The following is a 15,215-nucleotide window of genomic DNA, read 5'->3' as shown; positions in this document are numbered from 1 at the left end:
TAGAGTAGAATATCAATTTGGTACAAAGGATCATGACATTTGTGATAAAGAGCTGTGATAAAGAGCTGCGATAGAGACGGATCTTGGAAAATATCAACATATTTTCAAAAAATATCTATAAATTTATAAATTCTATTGGAGTACCTCTATAATTTTATAAAATTTAAATGATAAAAATCTGTCAAATTTCTTTTTACTAGCTCAGTCCCTCATTGTGAATATATTGAAAAATGGTATCTAATTTACTGACATGCATGAACTAAATATTTATTTACAAAAAATAATATTTTATTGGGAGTTATACCTATCCATATTTTATGAGAGAATTAGAGTTAACTCTAAAAACGAATTATTTATCAAAATTGATTTTATAAAATTAGACTAGTACGTTAAAATTGTTGTTTTTTTATGTTGTTGGATACTACTACCCTATAAACCGCTGAAGACATGAAACAATCATATCACACTGTTCAAAATAATTTTAGTGCTCTCTCTTGAAAAAAGGAAATACCAGTACTATCCTATAGGAGTATAATGTAACCATTGTAGACGGTTGATTATTTATCTTCACCTGCATTCACTTATTTTCACTGCTAAAAAAACTCGGAATCAACGTCTAAAACTAAATAATTAAAAATTAGAACACGAGTACAAACGCAAGTTCATATGATTTTGGACAGGATATGAACCTAGTGCTGTGGTGTGGACCGACCCAGTTTTTAACCTAAGACAATATAATTATCAAACTGGCACTGCTTTATAGAGAGGGAAATGGCTTTTTATATTTTTATTTATTACATATTTTAGTTATTTATATTAAATTTCTCTTTACTCTTTCCAAGTCATTGACTAGTTGTCGACTTCGCTACAAGTCCGTGATACCCTCCACATTTAAATACGTACATATGATCCAGGAGTCATGCAATCATGCTGAACGGGATATAATTGGCAAATTTAAATTAAAATATACAAAATTTTCAAATAATAAGATTATATTTATAAAATCTTAATAGTAACAATTAGTCTGCTGATTTTATTTTTTCCTAATTCAGAAAATCATTTGTAAAATAAAGTCCAGTTAAGTTCTTGGGCAACCAGGCTAAAGATTGCAATCCGTTTTGTCCAGTGATACAAGATGGCCCAAGCTGTCTGGAACATGAAAGAAAAAGACAAGGCCAATGGGTTGGCTTTAAGTCTTCACGTGATGTCCCCAGAAATTTGACCAAGAATCTAATATTAATTTCAGTTGAATCCATTATGAGATGACCAAAATAGGGTAGTAGTAGCAAGAGAAGAATCTAGATATGGTACATATTTGACAGTGAAAAATGTAGGAGACATCTCAGTTGTTTGTTTACAATGTTTAGATGAATCTACTGCAGATTAATTTACCCTAATACAAAAGCAAAAAGATTACAACAAAAAGCTGAAACAACACAATGCAATAAAGAGAAAATGTAAAGTGAAATGCAAATGATTACTCCTTGTGGAGTCACCCATGGCCAAACCAGCTAGCCATGACCCATCATCAGCCATCACTGCACCATCAGTTCCTGACCCTGATGATGTACTCGAACCACCCATTGTGCCTGACTGTAACCCTGCATCACCACCCGTGACTGATGATGACCCATCACCATTTGTTGTTGTTGTAGGAGTGGCGTCACCTACTGTTGTTGTTGGTGTTGGAATGGTGGTTGTTGGTGCTGATTCTCTTGATGATTTTTGACTGTACACATCAATAATGTCAATATACAATTGTTTTCAAAAAAGATAAACTTGTTGAATATAAGCATAAGATCCATAAAGGGGCCTCCTCTAACACCTTAAGGTTTTAGAGGGAATGGTTCTCTACATGGTATCAGAGCGAGGTTTGCGGGAGGTCTCGGGTTCGAGCCCCTGCCACCCCCAATATTCTCACAATTTAAAATGGACACGAAGGCAATTTATGCTCCAAAGATGGGCGCCCGTGATCCACTCTTCAACCCAAATAATGGGATTTCGAGTGAGGGGGAGTGTTGAATATAAGCATAAGATCCATAAAGGGGCCTCCTCTAACACCTTAAGGTTTTAGAGGGAATGGTTCTCTACAAAACTGGACATAAAAAATTTGGAGAAATAAAATATGTTACCTAGGCATGTTGGGGCAAAACGTGACGGTGTAATCAGCGCCAGTGCAAGTGAACGTGCTGGTTGGATCATCATAAGCATAACTGTAAGATCTCGGACAAGCCATCTTGAACATCTCCGCATAAACCGACGGCTTACAAGTAGCCGGTGTATTATACGCGCCGCTACAACAGTACTCTGGACTCCCGAACGCTTCACACGCACTCTTACACGCGTCGCCCTCACTCACTCTCAACTCAGCCGGGCATTGCCGGTTCAGATCCGTGACGCACCCGGTCGAAGCGCACATACCCGACCCGCCGCTCCCTTCGATTATCATGGCCACGTTGTACCCGTCCACCAAGCTGACGTCATAGAAGTCTTGACTGCCGGTCCCAAGTGTGAACTCAGCTAGGGTGGCCGGCGGTGAAGCTCCGGCGCCGTTGCATTCTACTTGGCCTGACCCACAATCTCCGGTTGAGCAGGAGCCTGAACCGGATCCGTCGAATTTGCAGCCGGTTCGACCCCAGAAGCGGCCGGACCAGCCGGTTGGAGCTTGGAAAGAGCGTGAAGTGTCCTGGGCTAGCTCAAAACCGGTGCTTTCGAGAGGGGCTGTGCCTGCATTTGCAAGAATGCCGGGCCAGACTTTGTACTCGCATCTGTTTACAAATGTAAATGTGGCTCCAAATGTACCTATGCATACATTTACCAAATGTAATTAACAAGTTGAAGAAATAATTAATTAAAAATGTGACAAATATAAAGCTAGCTAGCAAGAATTAGTCCTGTAAATATGAAAAAATTTACCTCTGGAAAGCAGTGCAAGAGCAAGAAAGAGCTTCAACAGATCCATGGGATTTTGTCTACTTTTGCTTTTCCTTGTTATTGATGGGAGAGATTTGAGAGAGAGAGAGAGAGGTGTGTTTGGTGTGCAAGTGTTTTAAGTGTGTTTCAGAGTGTTAGATTTTCTTAAAGATCCAAAGAAGAAAGGGATGGAAGTAGTAATATTAGTGATAAGGTGGCTAAGAGAATGGAGATCTCTCTCTCTTCTTTGCAGGGAAAGAGTGTGAAAGAGAAATGGGAAGGAGGTTAAGGAGTAGGGTTTAATGAACAAAAAGAAGAAAACAAATGAAAAAGTGGATATTTTAATGAAAGGAACATCATGGATTTAAGTGGTGAGGTCAGGGGAGAATTGATAGGAGTGAAATCTACTTAAATGGAGTAGTATATTTTGTATAAAAAATTATATTAAGCACAACCCTAGAAAAATAGAATGATAAAACTAGAATCTTTCTTATCTTATACCTAAAGTTGTTCTCCATATATCACTCTTTAGTCTTTTTGTAGAATAAAGATAATAATCCCTTAGTTAGGCAAAATATACTCTTATTCTACAAATTCTAAAGCTGCTTGTTTTTTGTATATGATAATAATCATTAATGATATTCAATTTAAATAACTTTGCAATATTCATTTGGCTTGAACTCCATTTTATTAACAATAAGGTGCTAATCAAGTAACAAAAATTGAGTACGACAAAAAAAAAAGTAACAAAAATTGAGAATCATACCGGCATTGTTGGATCATAAATTTCGTTTCTCCGCCATTAATAAATTATAATGGTCGTGGTATTGAGCCTTATTATCAATAAGAAATTATTGTTAAACATGAAGGATACTGTCATTATTCATAATAAAAAGTTAAGTCAGTTTAAAATTTGAGAGTAATTCAAATTCTTGATGAGATTTTATATTTGATTCTAAAGTTTTCCGTGTTCTTTTTGAGTAATGGCTATATATAAATCAATTCATAAATAAAAATTACAAACTAATACAATTTAGTAATATTTAATTTATAAATTAGCGATTTGTGTTGTAAAAATTGATGAAAAACTCCAAAAATAAGAAAATTTTCAAATCTGTCCTCGTCCTTGTTATTGATTCTGGTAGTGAAGATGATGGTGGAGATAGTGGAAGTGGTGGACATAAAAGGATGGTATGGGAAATGGTATTGAGGATGATTGAGAATTCAGCGATATTCTCATGATAATTTAGCAATATTCCTAATATGTTGAATAAAAGAGTTTGTATTAAAATAAAATTTTGTTTATATTTATATTAAAATGAAAAATCCTCAGTATTCAATAATGTGATTATTTCATTATTTGTACACCAACGAGCAGGACAGTAGCTCCTCGTTGTATGGATCTACAGTACGGTGTAGGTTCCTAACTCTGCATCTATATTGAGTATCTCTCGACTCCGATAAACAGGAATTAAGCCACACCTAAAACAATACCTAAAATTATGCCCAATGATAAAATATTACTGTAATTTCCTTAAAGGCGTGACCAGAATTGTGCAGGGATATTTAAGGGTGAAATAAGTTAACATTGCATAGGATGCTTTTCATATATACGTCAAATCTCTTCTCTTCTTTTCATGTTCCTTGACGTTAATAGGGCCCAACCCCTGCCCCTTGCCCAAATCTTGTTTTGTTGTTTGTTGGAGTAATAATAATTGAAGGTTCTAGTTTCTCTAAAGCCCATCCTTTTGCAACAAAATCCATTCTAAAACAAAAACCCGCTTAGCTAATCTTTGATTTTGTTGTGGGTGACTAGTCCTCCTAATTTGATCATCTTTTGGGGCATCAGAATTGAGTCGGTCTGTGATCAGATATACATGGACTAAGTCCAATGGTAGTGCTAAAGTAGGTGCTATTGCTATAATACAGCACTCAAGTAAAAAATTCAACTCCAATAAGATGCTAAACAATGTAAAATAGCAAAATGCAATACTTGATACTAAATATAAATATAGAACCAAGTATAGATGATGGTATAATTGCCACATAAACATACAAGAGACAAAATGCATTAATAAAATAATAGTGACAAATATAGTTATGTACTTTAAGATTATGTAATTAGAATATTTTTTTTGGATATGTTTAGTACTATTTCGCATTTAGCATTAGACCATAAATTCTATTTTAGTACCAAAAACCATTTTTTGGTTTCAAATTATAATAATAGCTACATTTATTTTAACATTACTATTGGACATGGGACTTGCTCTTAGACGCAAGCCTCAGGTCTCACTATACCACAACATGTGAAATTTAAAGATTGAGCTGAAGAATGCTGTAAATTGTTATGCTAGTAAGATACCAGAGACAAGTTGAGGAGCTGAGGATGAGAGAAGCCAGAACACGATCTACGATCAATTTCACAAACTGCTCATTCCATGGCAGATGGTTTTAATATCCATAATTAATTGCAACATCTCTATCAATTTAATATGCTGCAGCCTGCGAGGCAGGTGGCGGAGAAACAATCATGTCTCTTTGTAATCCAGCAACACTCTCAAAACTTGTCAAATGCAACACGTCACTGTATATTCTCCTTCTCCATCAAAGAGCATCCAACTATATGGAAAGATATGCTAGAAAGTACAAGAAAGGAAGATATATGTACAAGAAAAAGGAAATACAGTCACCAAATTAGGTGAATGAATTAGAGAACTAGTCCAGCATTGGGGGTTCCGTCTTGCAGAATATAGCCACATCTCGATCACACATGATGGTATATTACCCTGACAGCAATCTAAATGTTAGTCATTCTTAGCCAAGAAACAGAAAAGGCCATAATATGCAAACAAGATCGCTCGTTATCTCGACTCACCTTTTGCATGACGCCTTCCAATGGACATCATGGTTTGGTTGATCAATGGCAGATCAGCGACTTCCTTTCTTCTTCCCAGTAACTTTTGACTGAGTGGTCCATAAAACCGCAATTAGAAATGTGTAATTATAAATATGCGATATGAATGACATTGCTTTTCTTTTCTTTGCTAAGTGTATGTATGACCTTGTTGCCAAGTCCGTATTATGTGACATTGTCTTTTTAATTAAAAATACAATGGATTCAAGAATTATGGAGAAACAAGATGCAACAAATTTATACAAGGCAAAAAGGCAAGAACATGGGCCACTGAAGTTAATAATCTGTAAGCAGAATTTAGCAGCATCAAAGAGGAGTAATGAGATGAAAAAAACTTGTAAGCAGGAAAGTAGCAACAAAAAATGATATTAATCATAATAATTACTCAAGCTTTGGAATGTTGTATGTCATGGCCTATAATTTTCAAGCGGGCAATGACATATAGCTTTAAAAAATTTAAAGTTGCAGATTCCCACAACTTGTACATTTCATCAAACATATCTTGTGTAGCCGAACAGACAGATGGAATAAAAAAACCTTAATATTTGTAATTGCTTTATATTACCTTACAAGACAGTTCCCGGTATTATCTTTTTTCTAACTGAAGCATTTATAATAGGAAACCTCATCCAATCAATTTAAATAGCTTATATAACCGAGGAACTATAAGTTATCAGTTCCCTGCAGAAAACCATGCATGGTAAAGATGGAATATCTAACACAGTAAAAATTACTTATACTTATCTATAATTATCCTACAAAGTATCAGCACAAGAAGAACGGATGGTGCTAAAACATCTTCAAGTAGCAAGAAGTAAAAGAACACCTTTTAGGACACAAGCTGAAGACTCTGTGACATTTATACAACTACTAACAGGTCTTCTCTATCATATATTAACATTCCTTTTGTTATCAGTATTTAGACTACAGCAAAAGGTGTTTTATGTGACACAGGGTGATGTAGAAGTTTAAGAAGATGGTCATAAACAGGTCTCTCAGCAGAATTTTGGTTAATATACAGATAAATTCATGGATTTATCAATTATTCATCAAATTAATGATATTCAAAATCTGATTTATCAAAATCAGTGTCATCTAAGTATCATAATCCTTAAACTACCCTAGTTTATCTTTCTAAGACCAGAATCATCAAAAATAAATTAAGTTAAATTTTTAATCTAGAAAGATTTTGTTATTAATTAGACTGCAAGCATGAAATTTTATTGATTTAACTCTTAGATATGCACACCAAAGATTTCCTAATGGGATTTCCCGACTTGCATGCTTAATCACGAATTCACAATATTCCTGGCCATCACCATTCACCACTTCATAAGCTAAAGCTTCTTGGTCATATCTTCTAGCTAAGAAGGGCCCTAACAGCTACTAGATAACTTTCGACATTTTAGTCGATCTGTGCTACATTATTCTAAGTTACTTTAGTTGCTAGTTGTTTGGTGTTCCATTGCTAACACAAGAAGACCTATATTCCAAATGTAGTTGGAGACAGCTCTAGACACAAAATCATTATGAAACCGCATACCACTTTTACTGTCAACATACAGTATATTTACTTTTTCAATAGCATACTCGCCAATGCTCAATATCAGCTATAACTTCCTCTGGTAAGAGAGAAGAATCGCTCTCAATAATTTTAGGGCTGAGCTTGCATTATTGTTAACTCGCCAAATGTGCTGACCTTATAATCCTTAAGACATTCCCTTCCTATCTGAAAGACATTCAAGGAGAGTCTGAAAAAGATAAATGATCTTACTTTCGAGTAATCATCTTCAAATAATAAAAATTAATCATCTGACATATAATAGTCAATCAAATTTATATATCTTACTTAAAACTAGCTACATTAACATTCATCATAAATACCATAAAAGCCCCTGTCATACATACACCTACTGAATTTAGAATCTTGTACTAATTATATAACTAGTAACTAGTAATGTTAGGCAACTTGTTACATGATCACATCCCAATTACTACTATATAACAACATTTAATAAATGTCACACGTCAACAACCACACTTGATAATTACAGATAACTCCTATACCATATAATTTCACAATAATAATAATATCACACAAACAAATTTTCTAGAACATATAACTAAGCATTAAAAGGAGGTGAATCAATTGATACCTTGTGTGAGGCTTCGGGCAAAAGATGATCATATAATCAGCACCACGACAAGTAAAAGTACTGGTCTTATCATCATAAGCATAACTATAAGATCTCGGACAAGCATGTTTAAAATACTGAGCATAAACCGAAGGTCTACAAGTATCGGGAGTATTGAACCCCTCACTACAACAAAACATGGGATCGCCAAAAGCCTCACAAGCACTCTTACAGGCCACACCTCTCTTCCCACTCGAAACCCTCAACTCAATCGGACACCCATTGTTCAAATCAGCCAAACACCCTGTCGAAGCACACCCCCCACTCTTCCCCCCTTTGGCAACCACCAGCATCGGCAAATTATACCCATCAACCAAGCTGACATCATAAAAGTCAAGACCCGAGTCACCATTAAGAGTGAACTCAGCAAGACTAGCAGGAGGGATGGCCCCACTGCCGAGACACTCGACTTTACCGGAGCCACAGTCGGCGGTGAGGCAAGCGAACTTGCCAGTCCGATCAGTGGAGCAAAGGGTCCGACCCCAGATCCGACCCGACCAAGAATTCGGGGCGGGTATGGTTTTCGATTTTCCGGGTTTTAGAGCAAACCCTGTGGGGTTTATGACGGGCCGGTCGGCGCCGGTGAGAATTCCCGGCCAGACAGTGTATCTACACTGGTTAACTATTCTAAACGATGTTGAGTCCACTTCTGCAAATACACACAAACAACAAATACATAAGACACAGTTAGCAAATATGATGATTATTAATGAGAATTCAAGAGACCATGTGGAGAAAGAGTGGTACCTGTGATAGATGAAAGAGTGGCGAGGATTGCGATGGTGAATAGAAAGAAACCCATCTGGGAAATCAGGGAGATGAGTTTGATTTATTTGGGGGGTTCTTGAATGTTCAAGAGAGAAAGGTGGTGAAAGATGAAAATGGGGGATGCTTTGCTTTTCTGCTTTTGTTTTGTTTTCTTATGTTACATTTTCAAGGCCAAGAATTAGAAATTCATATTTAAAATAAATGGTTTTGCGCTTTCTTCCTTTTTAAACTTTTGTTCCCTTATGTTGTGTTTGGTTGGGAGGAATGAAATTTGTTAAGAATGGAATGAAATAATGAATGGAATGGTGAGAGAATGGAAAGAAGATTGAATGGAATGATCAATTCAAAGCTCTTGTTTGGTTTTTTTTTTTATGATTGGAATGGAATGAACCATTCCATTCATTTGAGTTGTTTGGTTACCCAAAGGAATGGAATGGTAATTAATTGTTTTTTTAACAAATTTTTCTATATAAAATTTTAACTTTCACGAATTTATAAATTAAAAATTTCATGTCAATAGCATACTTTCCATTTCATTACACAAAATAGTAGTACCTAAATCAACTATAATAAATATTAAAAATTTACAAATAAAATCCAAACTTCGGCCGCTACTAGTTGTCCATAATTTACATGTAAAATGCAAAATTTGTGAAGTGAAAATGAGAACACCGAAGACCCGCAAGACCTATAGGCATTTTTCTATAATGTAGAGCTGAACAGACATCATCTGTCAGTGATGGATCTTCAAACCTTCTTGCAAAAACATCAGCAACCCAAGAGAGCTTGCTTAGGCCTACCACTCGTTGTCCAGATGGCACATAACCGACATGGCACTTAACTCGTCGTCAAGATTTCAAACTATTACTAGCCTCCCACTCCTCCAGCATGACCAACTCCACTTTCCAAGCCGGTCTCAGGGAATAAAAATATCTTCACAAAAAATTAGAGCCAGCACTCTGAACAATATCTTCCACCTTTACCTTGTAACTTGTAGTAAAAAAAAAGGTCAAAAAATTAAAGATCAGAAACAGACCAAGCATCCTTAAAAATGTGTGGATCAAGTGATTAGACATAAAAATGCAAAATATGCCTCTGATAAGATGATACAACACAAGCTGAATGCTATAGAATCTGGATCCTAGTAAGAAGATGATCATCTCAGAATGACCATAGAGCACAGAGCTAAACTAATGAGCATAATGTACCAGACCTAAAATATATATAATTAACAAGGCAAGTGTAGATAACTGAAAGAAAAGTGATGAGGATACTCAGAAGAATCTTAACATGTTGTTATGAGCAGAGAGGTGATGAGAACAAGTACAGGGTGTGGTAGACTAGGCTAACAGAAGGCATCAGAATCTTACAAATAAGACTCCACAGCTAAAGATTAGTTTTTTCACTTCTCCAAGTTTGAATCTCTTTTTTGTTCTGACACGACCTCATGGGAAATTCAGTTAAAAGACAAAAGGGTGTCACATAAAGAAACAGATTACACAAATCCTCCACATTATTTTATTGTATAGGGGACTCAAAGTTACCAATCAGAAAAACCAAGAATTTCAAAAAGTTACCAAACAAAAAAGAAAGTAATCATCTCCAGGTAGAAACTGAGGCATTCAAACAAAAGCATAATCATCAGAACTTGCAAACTACAGTGATTCTCCAGTCAAAAAATCTAAACACAGAAATCTATATCATATAAGTTAATATATAAACCAATTTAAACCAGAAGTTAAAACGAGAAATGTAGTCATCAGAAATATAATAAAAAAAATTGAATTCACCTTTTGAAATTCAAAAAAGTGAATGATTTCTGAGTGAATTATCTATATACAATAACCATGGTCCTAAAATATATGTCTCAAACTTTTATATCACTTTTTTTCTCTTCTATCGTTAAAAACTCGGGAGCATTAGAACAGAAATCAGATTACTACTTGCCAACCTAACCAAATTATAAGCTTCATACTCATTCCTGATGTCAGCACATGAATGTCTTGAATAGAAAAGGGGTCGCAAATGGCAATACATTTAACATCTCAGTATCATCAAAAGATATTTAACAAGGCTAGTACAGAGAACCAGCTTAACCAGTATACAGAGAACCAGATTACTGTTAGTATTGCTTTTCCAGTATTGTCAAGCTTGAAAGGAGCTAACCTATGATTGCAGCCGAAACTTCTCCTGTTTTAGCAGATATTTTTGAACGTCTGAAAGACACACACCTAACTTACTGCAATAAAAGAAATGAAAACATACACTCATCAACAACACACGCTATTCTATACTCAGTATCGCAGTGCAACATGAAAAGATAATTTGCAGGCACATCAGCAAAGAAAACAACATACTATGGCTTTTCAGACTGACCAAAAATTACACCAATAAGCTTGAGACTGCCAATTTAAAAGCTTGTGAATGCCCAGAGCCAAACCTAAAATTTAAAAGAGCACTGATTTCATAAACTAGTACAAGATCAGTAAATTTATCATTAAATCAAGACTAAAGAGTAACAAACCTAAAATTATCTCCTTGAAGAAAATTCCCCAGTTCAGAAGAGTTGAAACCCCAACAGCAAAGATATATGATTCAATAAAACTGTGTAAAGCCCAAGAATCAGACAAACCAGTGACAAATCAGACAAAATTACAACTAAAAAGTCAGATTAAGTAAAGGTTAACACATAAATCAGCCAGATTAACAGAGAATACATCTAAATCAGTCTACAAATTACACAATTTAGCAGAATTGATGAAAAAATTCAAATAGATCAAGCTCGAACCTGTATGCTTAGATAATTTTAGATTTCAAAATCGTTGCAAATGGTAAAGTGAATGCTTGAGATGCGTCGGACATGGAGCTTATTGAAATCTGCGGAGTCGAAGATGCGAGAGTCTGAACTCTGAATCGCCCTTGTCTGAGAGCAGCAATGGAGGCGACTGGGGAGAGGCAGAAAAAGAAGAGAGAGATGCGAGGAAGGAGTGATGAGAGAGAGATGCGAGGAAGAGAGAGAGGCGAGAGAGAGGGGCGGAGAGAGGCGAGAGAAAGCTGCGTGAGGGAGGCGAGGGAGAGCTGCGTGAGAGAGGCGGGCGTGACTCGTGAGTGAATGGAATGGGCTTAACCCGCACTTCCAAAAATGAATCGATTGTCTGATTAGTGATTGGATTGGAATGAATAAAAGAATGGGCTATTCCATTCCTTGGGCCAACCAAACAGAAATTTTTATTTTTGGAATGGAATGGCCCATTCTATTCTGGGCTAAAATGATTCCATTCAGGCCAACCAAACAGAGTGTTATTTTTTTTTTAATTATTTCTCGTTTCTCTCTCAAATCATAAAGATACCGAGGGTGGATCCTAAAATTTAGCAGGGATAAACCAAATCTAACCAAAAATTAAAATTGAAATCAAAATCGAAACAACCGAATAAAATTAAACCATTAAAATCGAACTAATCATCAATATTCAATATCAATCATCAATATACTTATATAAAGGAGAAGCGAGGGGCGTATAGGTGGCGCCTCTCACACCGCTCCGTTCTATTTTTCTAATTTTCTGAAATTTTTGGATGAAATCAATATCAAAAATTAGAACTACCTTTTTCAGTTTCGGGTATATTAGAAGCAAGTTTCAGAATCTGATTTTGTTTCGGATTATTTATGAAATATAGTAGCTTGAAAGTTTTAATCTGATTTTGTTTCAGATTATTTAATTATGAGAAAGACATATTATTTATGGAATATAGTAGATTGAAAATTTTAATCTGATTTTGTTTAGATTATTTAATTATGGTAAAGAGTAGCAAACAAGTCTCTCTGCACCTATAAATACCCGTATAGATCGTAGGGTTTTGAATCATCTAAACACAACCTCATCTCTCAATGCCACAAACCTACCTGATAGTTCTCTTACTCGATTTTTAAAGGAGAAGCGAGGGGCGTGTAGGTGGCGCCTCTCACATCGCTTCGTTCTATTTTTCTAATTTTTTGAAATTTTATGATGGAAAATATCAAAAAATAGAAATACTTTTCTCTTGCTCGAATTCTAACTCGGAGGTGTCGTTTTTCTGCAACGATAATTGAAGGCTGTTTGTACAGTAAAGGTTGTTGCAAGCAAATGTAGTTATAGACTGTTATATTGGAGTCGACAAATCCAAACACGGGAAAAGAATATAGTCTTGACATGATATTGATGATTGATGTCAATAAATTAACTATTAGTGATGTATGTTTGTTGGTTATTCTTTTATAATATTTATTTTGTTCATCGGACATGTTTGTTTTTGTTAATTTTTATATTATTTACTTTGTATACATGAAAAAATTATTCATGCATTGTCTGTTTGCTCCGTTCAAGCAACTTTTAAGAGGGTAGTTATATTTAAGTTATGTTTTTGTGCACAATCAATCCAAAAAAATTGGAGGAAGGTGACAATGTAAGAACATGATTACTTTTCAAAAAAAAAAAACCAAATAAAATTAAGATTCGTCATGCTTTAAATTGTTAATTACGTGTATAAATTTATTTTCATTTTTTCACCATGAATTATCGTCCAATTTTGCAATTTTATATATTAGTATTGGTATTACATCAAAATTTTTATAATATAAATTTATTTTATCCTACAAATATTAACTTTGAAACATTAATATACTTTTTATAGACAGTCATAAAATTATTTTATTCTACAAATATTAATATTAAATCATTAATATATTTTTATAGGCCGCCGCAACGCGCGGCTTCTCAACTAGTATCAATATAAAGTAGAAGCGAGGGGCGTGTAGGTGTCGCCTCTCACATCGCTCCGTTCTATTTTTCTAATTTTCTGAAATTTTTGGATGAAAAATATCAAAAATTAGAACTACCTTTTTTAGTTTCGGATATATTAGAAGCAAGTTTCAGAATCTGATTTTGTTTCAGATTATTTATGGAATATAGTAGCTTGAAAGTTTTAATTTGAATTTATTTTTATATAAAGGAGAAGGGGCGTGTAGGTGGCGCCTCTCACATCGCTCCGTTCTAATTTTCTAATTTTTTGGAATTTTCGAATGAAAAATATCAAAAATTAGAACTACCTTTTTTAGTTTCGGATATATTAGAAGCAAGTTTCAGAATCTGATTTTGTTTCAGATTATTTATGGAATATAGCAGCTTGAAAGTTTTAATCTGATTTTGTTTCAGATTATTTAATTATTGGAAAGAGTAGCACACAAATCTTTCTGGACCTATAAATATCCTTGTAGGTTGTAGGGTTTTGGATCATCTAAACACAACCTACTCTCCCTCAATACCACAACTCTACCTCTCTCTAGTGATAGTTTTAGTGATAGTTTTCTTGCTCGATTTCTAACTCGGTGGTGCCGTTCTTCTGCAACGATAAGTGAAGGCTATTTATACGGTATTAAAAAAATAATAAAGGTTGTTGCAAACAAACGTAGTTATAGACCGCTATGTGGGAGTCGACAAATCCAAACATGGGAGAAAAATATAGTCTTAACATGATATTGATGGATGATATCAATAAATTAACTATTAGTGATGTTTGTTTGTTGGTTATTCTTTTATAGTATTTGTTTTGTTCATCAGACATGTTTGTTGTTGTTAATTTTTATATGATTTATTTTGTACACAGGAAAATATTATTCATGCATTATCTGTATTCTCCGTTCAAGCAACTTTTAAGGGACGACAGTACTATTGTTACAAGCAAGGGTAGTTATAGACCGTTATCTCAGATTTAACTTAGATGTTTTTGTGCACAATCAATCCAAAAATATTGGAGGAAGGTGATAATGTAGGAACATGATTACTTAAAAAAAAAAATTAAGATTCGTCGTGCTTTAAATTGTTAATCATGTGTAGAAATTTATTTTCAGTTTTTTCACTATGAATTATAGTCCAATTTTGCAATTTTATATATTAGTATTAGTATTACATCAAGATATTTATAATATAAAATTTATTTTATCCTACAAATATTAATTTTGGATCATTAATATGCTTTTTATAGACAGTCACAAAATTATTACATTCTACCAATATTAATATTGATCATTAATATAATTTTTATAGGCCGTCGCAACGCGCGGCTTCACAACTAGTTAATAACTAAACTCAATAAAAACCAAATCAATGATATCGTGGCGATTTGTTTTAAATTTTTCTAAACCAGATACAAACTTAATTGAACCGAACCGAATTAAATTATATATAAATTTATTTAAGAACAATAAATTTTATATATATAGATATATTTACAGATTTTGGCTTACACATTACGGTTATCATTACAATAATTTCATATGGCCCAACTTGAATTTTGAAGTCCAGTCCACCAGTAGCCCAGTACTTCACTAGTTTTATTTACGATCTAGTGTACTTCACTAGTTTGCTTCCTGTTACTCTTAACTG

The 15,215-nt window shown here is 34.5% G+C and overlaps 2 protein-coding genes and 1 long non-coding RNA gene across 5 annotated transcripts; all 3 read right to left on the bottom strand.

The window, feature by feature from the left end:
* Window positions 1–1,283: 1,283 nt before the first annotated feature.
* On the bottom strand, window positions 1,284–3,284 carry LOC135149290 (thaumatin-like protein 1). Its single transcript, XM_064084579.1, has 3 exons — window positions 2,917–3,284; window positions 2,133–2,802; window positions 1,284–1,729 (listed from the first exon to the last, which is right to left on the bottom strand). The coding sequence occupies exons 1-3, from the start codon at window positions 2,960–2,962 to the stop codon at window positions 1,414–1,416; spliced, it is 1,032 nt and encodes a 343-aa protein (XP_063940649.1). The 5' UTR covers window positions 2,963–3,284; the 3' UTR covers window positions 1,284–1,413.
* Window positions 3,285–5,308: 2,024 nt separating this feature from the next.
* LOC108222866 (thaumatin-like protein 1b) lies at window positions 5,309–8,959 on the bottom strand. Of its 2 annotated transcripts, XM_064084583.1 has the most exons (4): window positions 8,773–8,959; window positions 7,987–8,674; window positions 5,792–5,880; window positions 5,309–5,702 (listed from the first exon to the last, which is right to left on the bottom strand). In XM_064084583.1, the coding sequence occupies exons 1-4, from the start codon at window positions 8,825–8,827 to the stop codon at window positions 5,698–5,700; spliced, it is 837 nt and encodes a 278-aa protein (XP_063940653.1). In that variant the 5' UTR covers window positions 8,828–8,959; the 3' UTR covers window positions 5,309–5,697. The 2 variants fall into 2 exon arrangements, with proteins under 2 accessions (XP_063940653.1, XP_017252308.2); XM_017396819.2 differs by lacking the exon at window positions 5,309–5,702 and having other exon boundaries at window positions 5,778–5,880.
* A 383-nt stretch (window positions 8,960–9,342) lies between these two features.
* Window positions 9,343–11,950, bottom strand: LOC108201168 (uncharacterized). Of its 2 annotated transcripts, none has more exons than XR_001802890.2 (5): window positions 11,582–11,950; window positions 11,318–11,397; window positions 11,151–11,233; window positions 10,960–11,032; window positions 9,343–9,783 (listed from the first exon to the last, which is right to left on the bottom strand). It is a non-coding gene; the product is annotated as an uncharacterized LOC108201168 (long non-coding RNA). The 2 variants fall into 2 exon arrangements; XR_010287614.1 differs by having other exon boundaries at window positions 11,170–11,233.
* Between the last annotated feature and the right edge of the window lie 3,265 nt (window positions 11,951–15,215).

The sequence above is a fragment of the Daucus carota genome, chromosome 1, assembly GCF_001625215.2.
Source record: "Daucus carota subsp. sativus chromosome 1, DH1 v3.0, whole genome shotgun sequence".
Lineage (NCBI taxonomy): Eukaryota > Viridiplantae > Streptophyta > Magnoliopsida > Apiales > Apiaceae > Daucus > Daucus carota.
This window is presented reverse-complemented; position numbering and strand designations above follow the sequence as displayed.

Bases quoted from the DNA above. Each gene is read 5' to 3' on its own strand.
- LOC108222866 (XM_017396819.2), bottom strand. From the start codon at position 8,827: ATGGGTTTCTTTCTATTCACCATCGCAATCCTCGCCACTCTTTCATCT. The intron at 8,675-8,772 runs GTACCACTCTTT...GTGTATTTGCAG, and splicing joins CACTCTTTCATCTATCACAG to AAGTGGACTCAACATCGTTT. The intron at 5,881-7,986 runs GTATCAATTGAT...TGGACCACTCAG, and splicing joins TGCCCGAAGCCTCACACAAG to TCAAAAGTTACTGGGAAGAA.
- LOC135149290 (XM_064084579.1), bottom strand. From the start codon at position 2,962: ATGGATCTGTTGAAGCTCTTTCTTGCTCTTGCACTGCTTTCCAGAG. The intron at 2,803-2,916 runs GTAAATTTTTTC...ATGTATGCATAG, and splicing joins TCTTGCACTGCTTTCCAGAG to GTACATTTGGAGCCACATTT. The intron at 1,730-2,132 runs GTAACATATTTT...TGATGTGTACAG, and splicing joins TTTTGCCCCAACATGCCTAG to TCAAAAATCATCAAGAGAAT.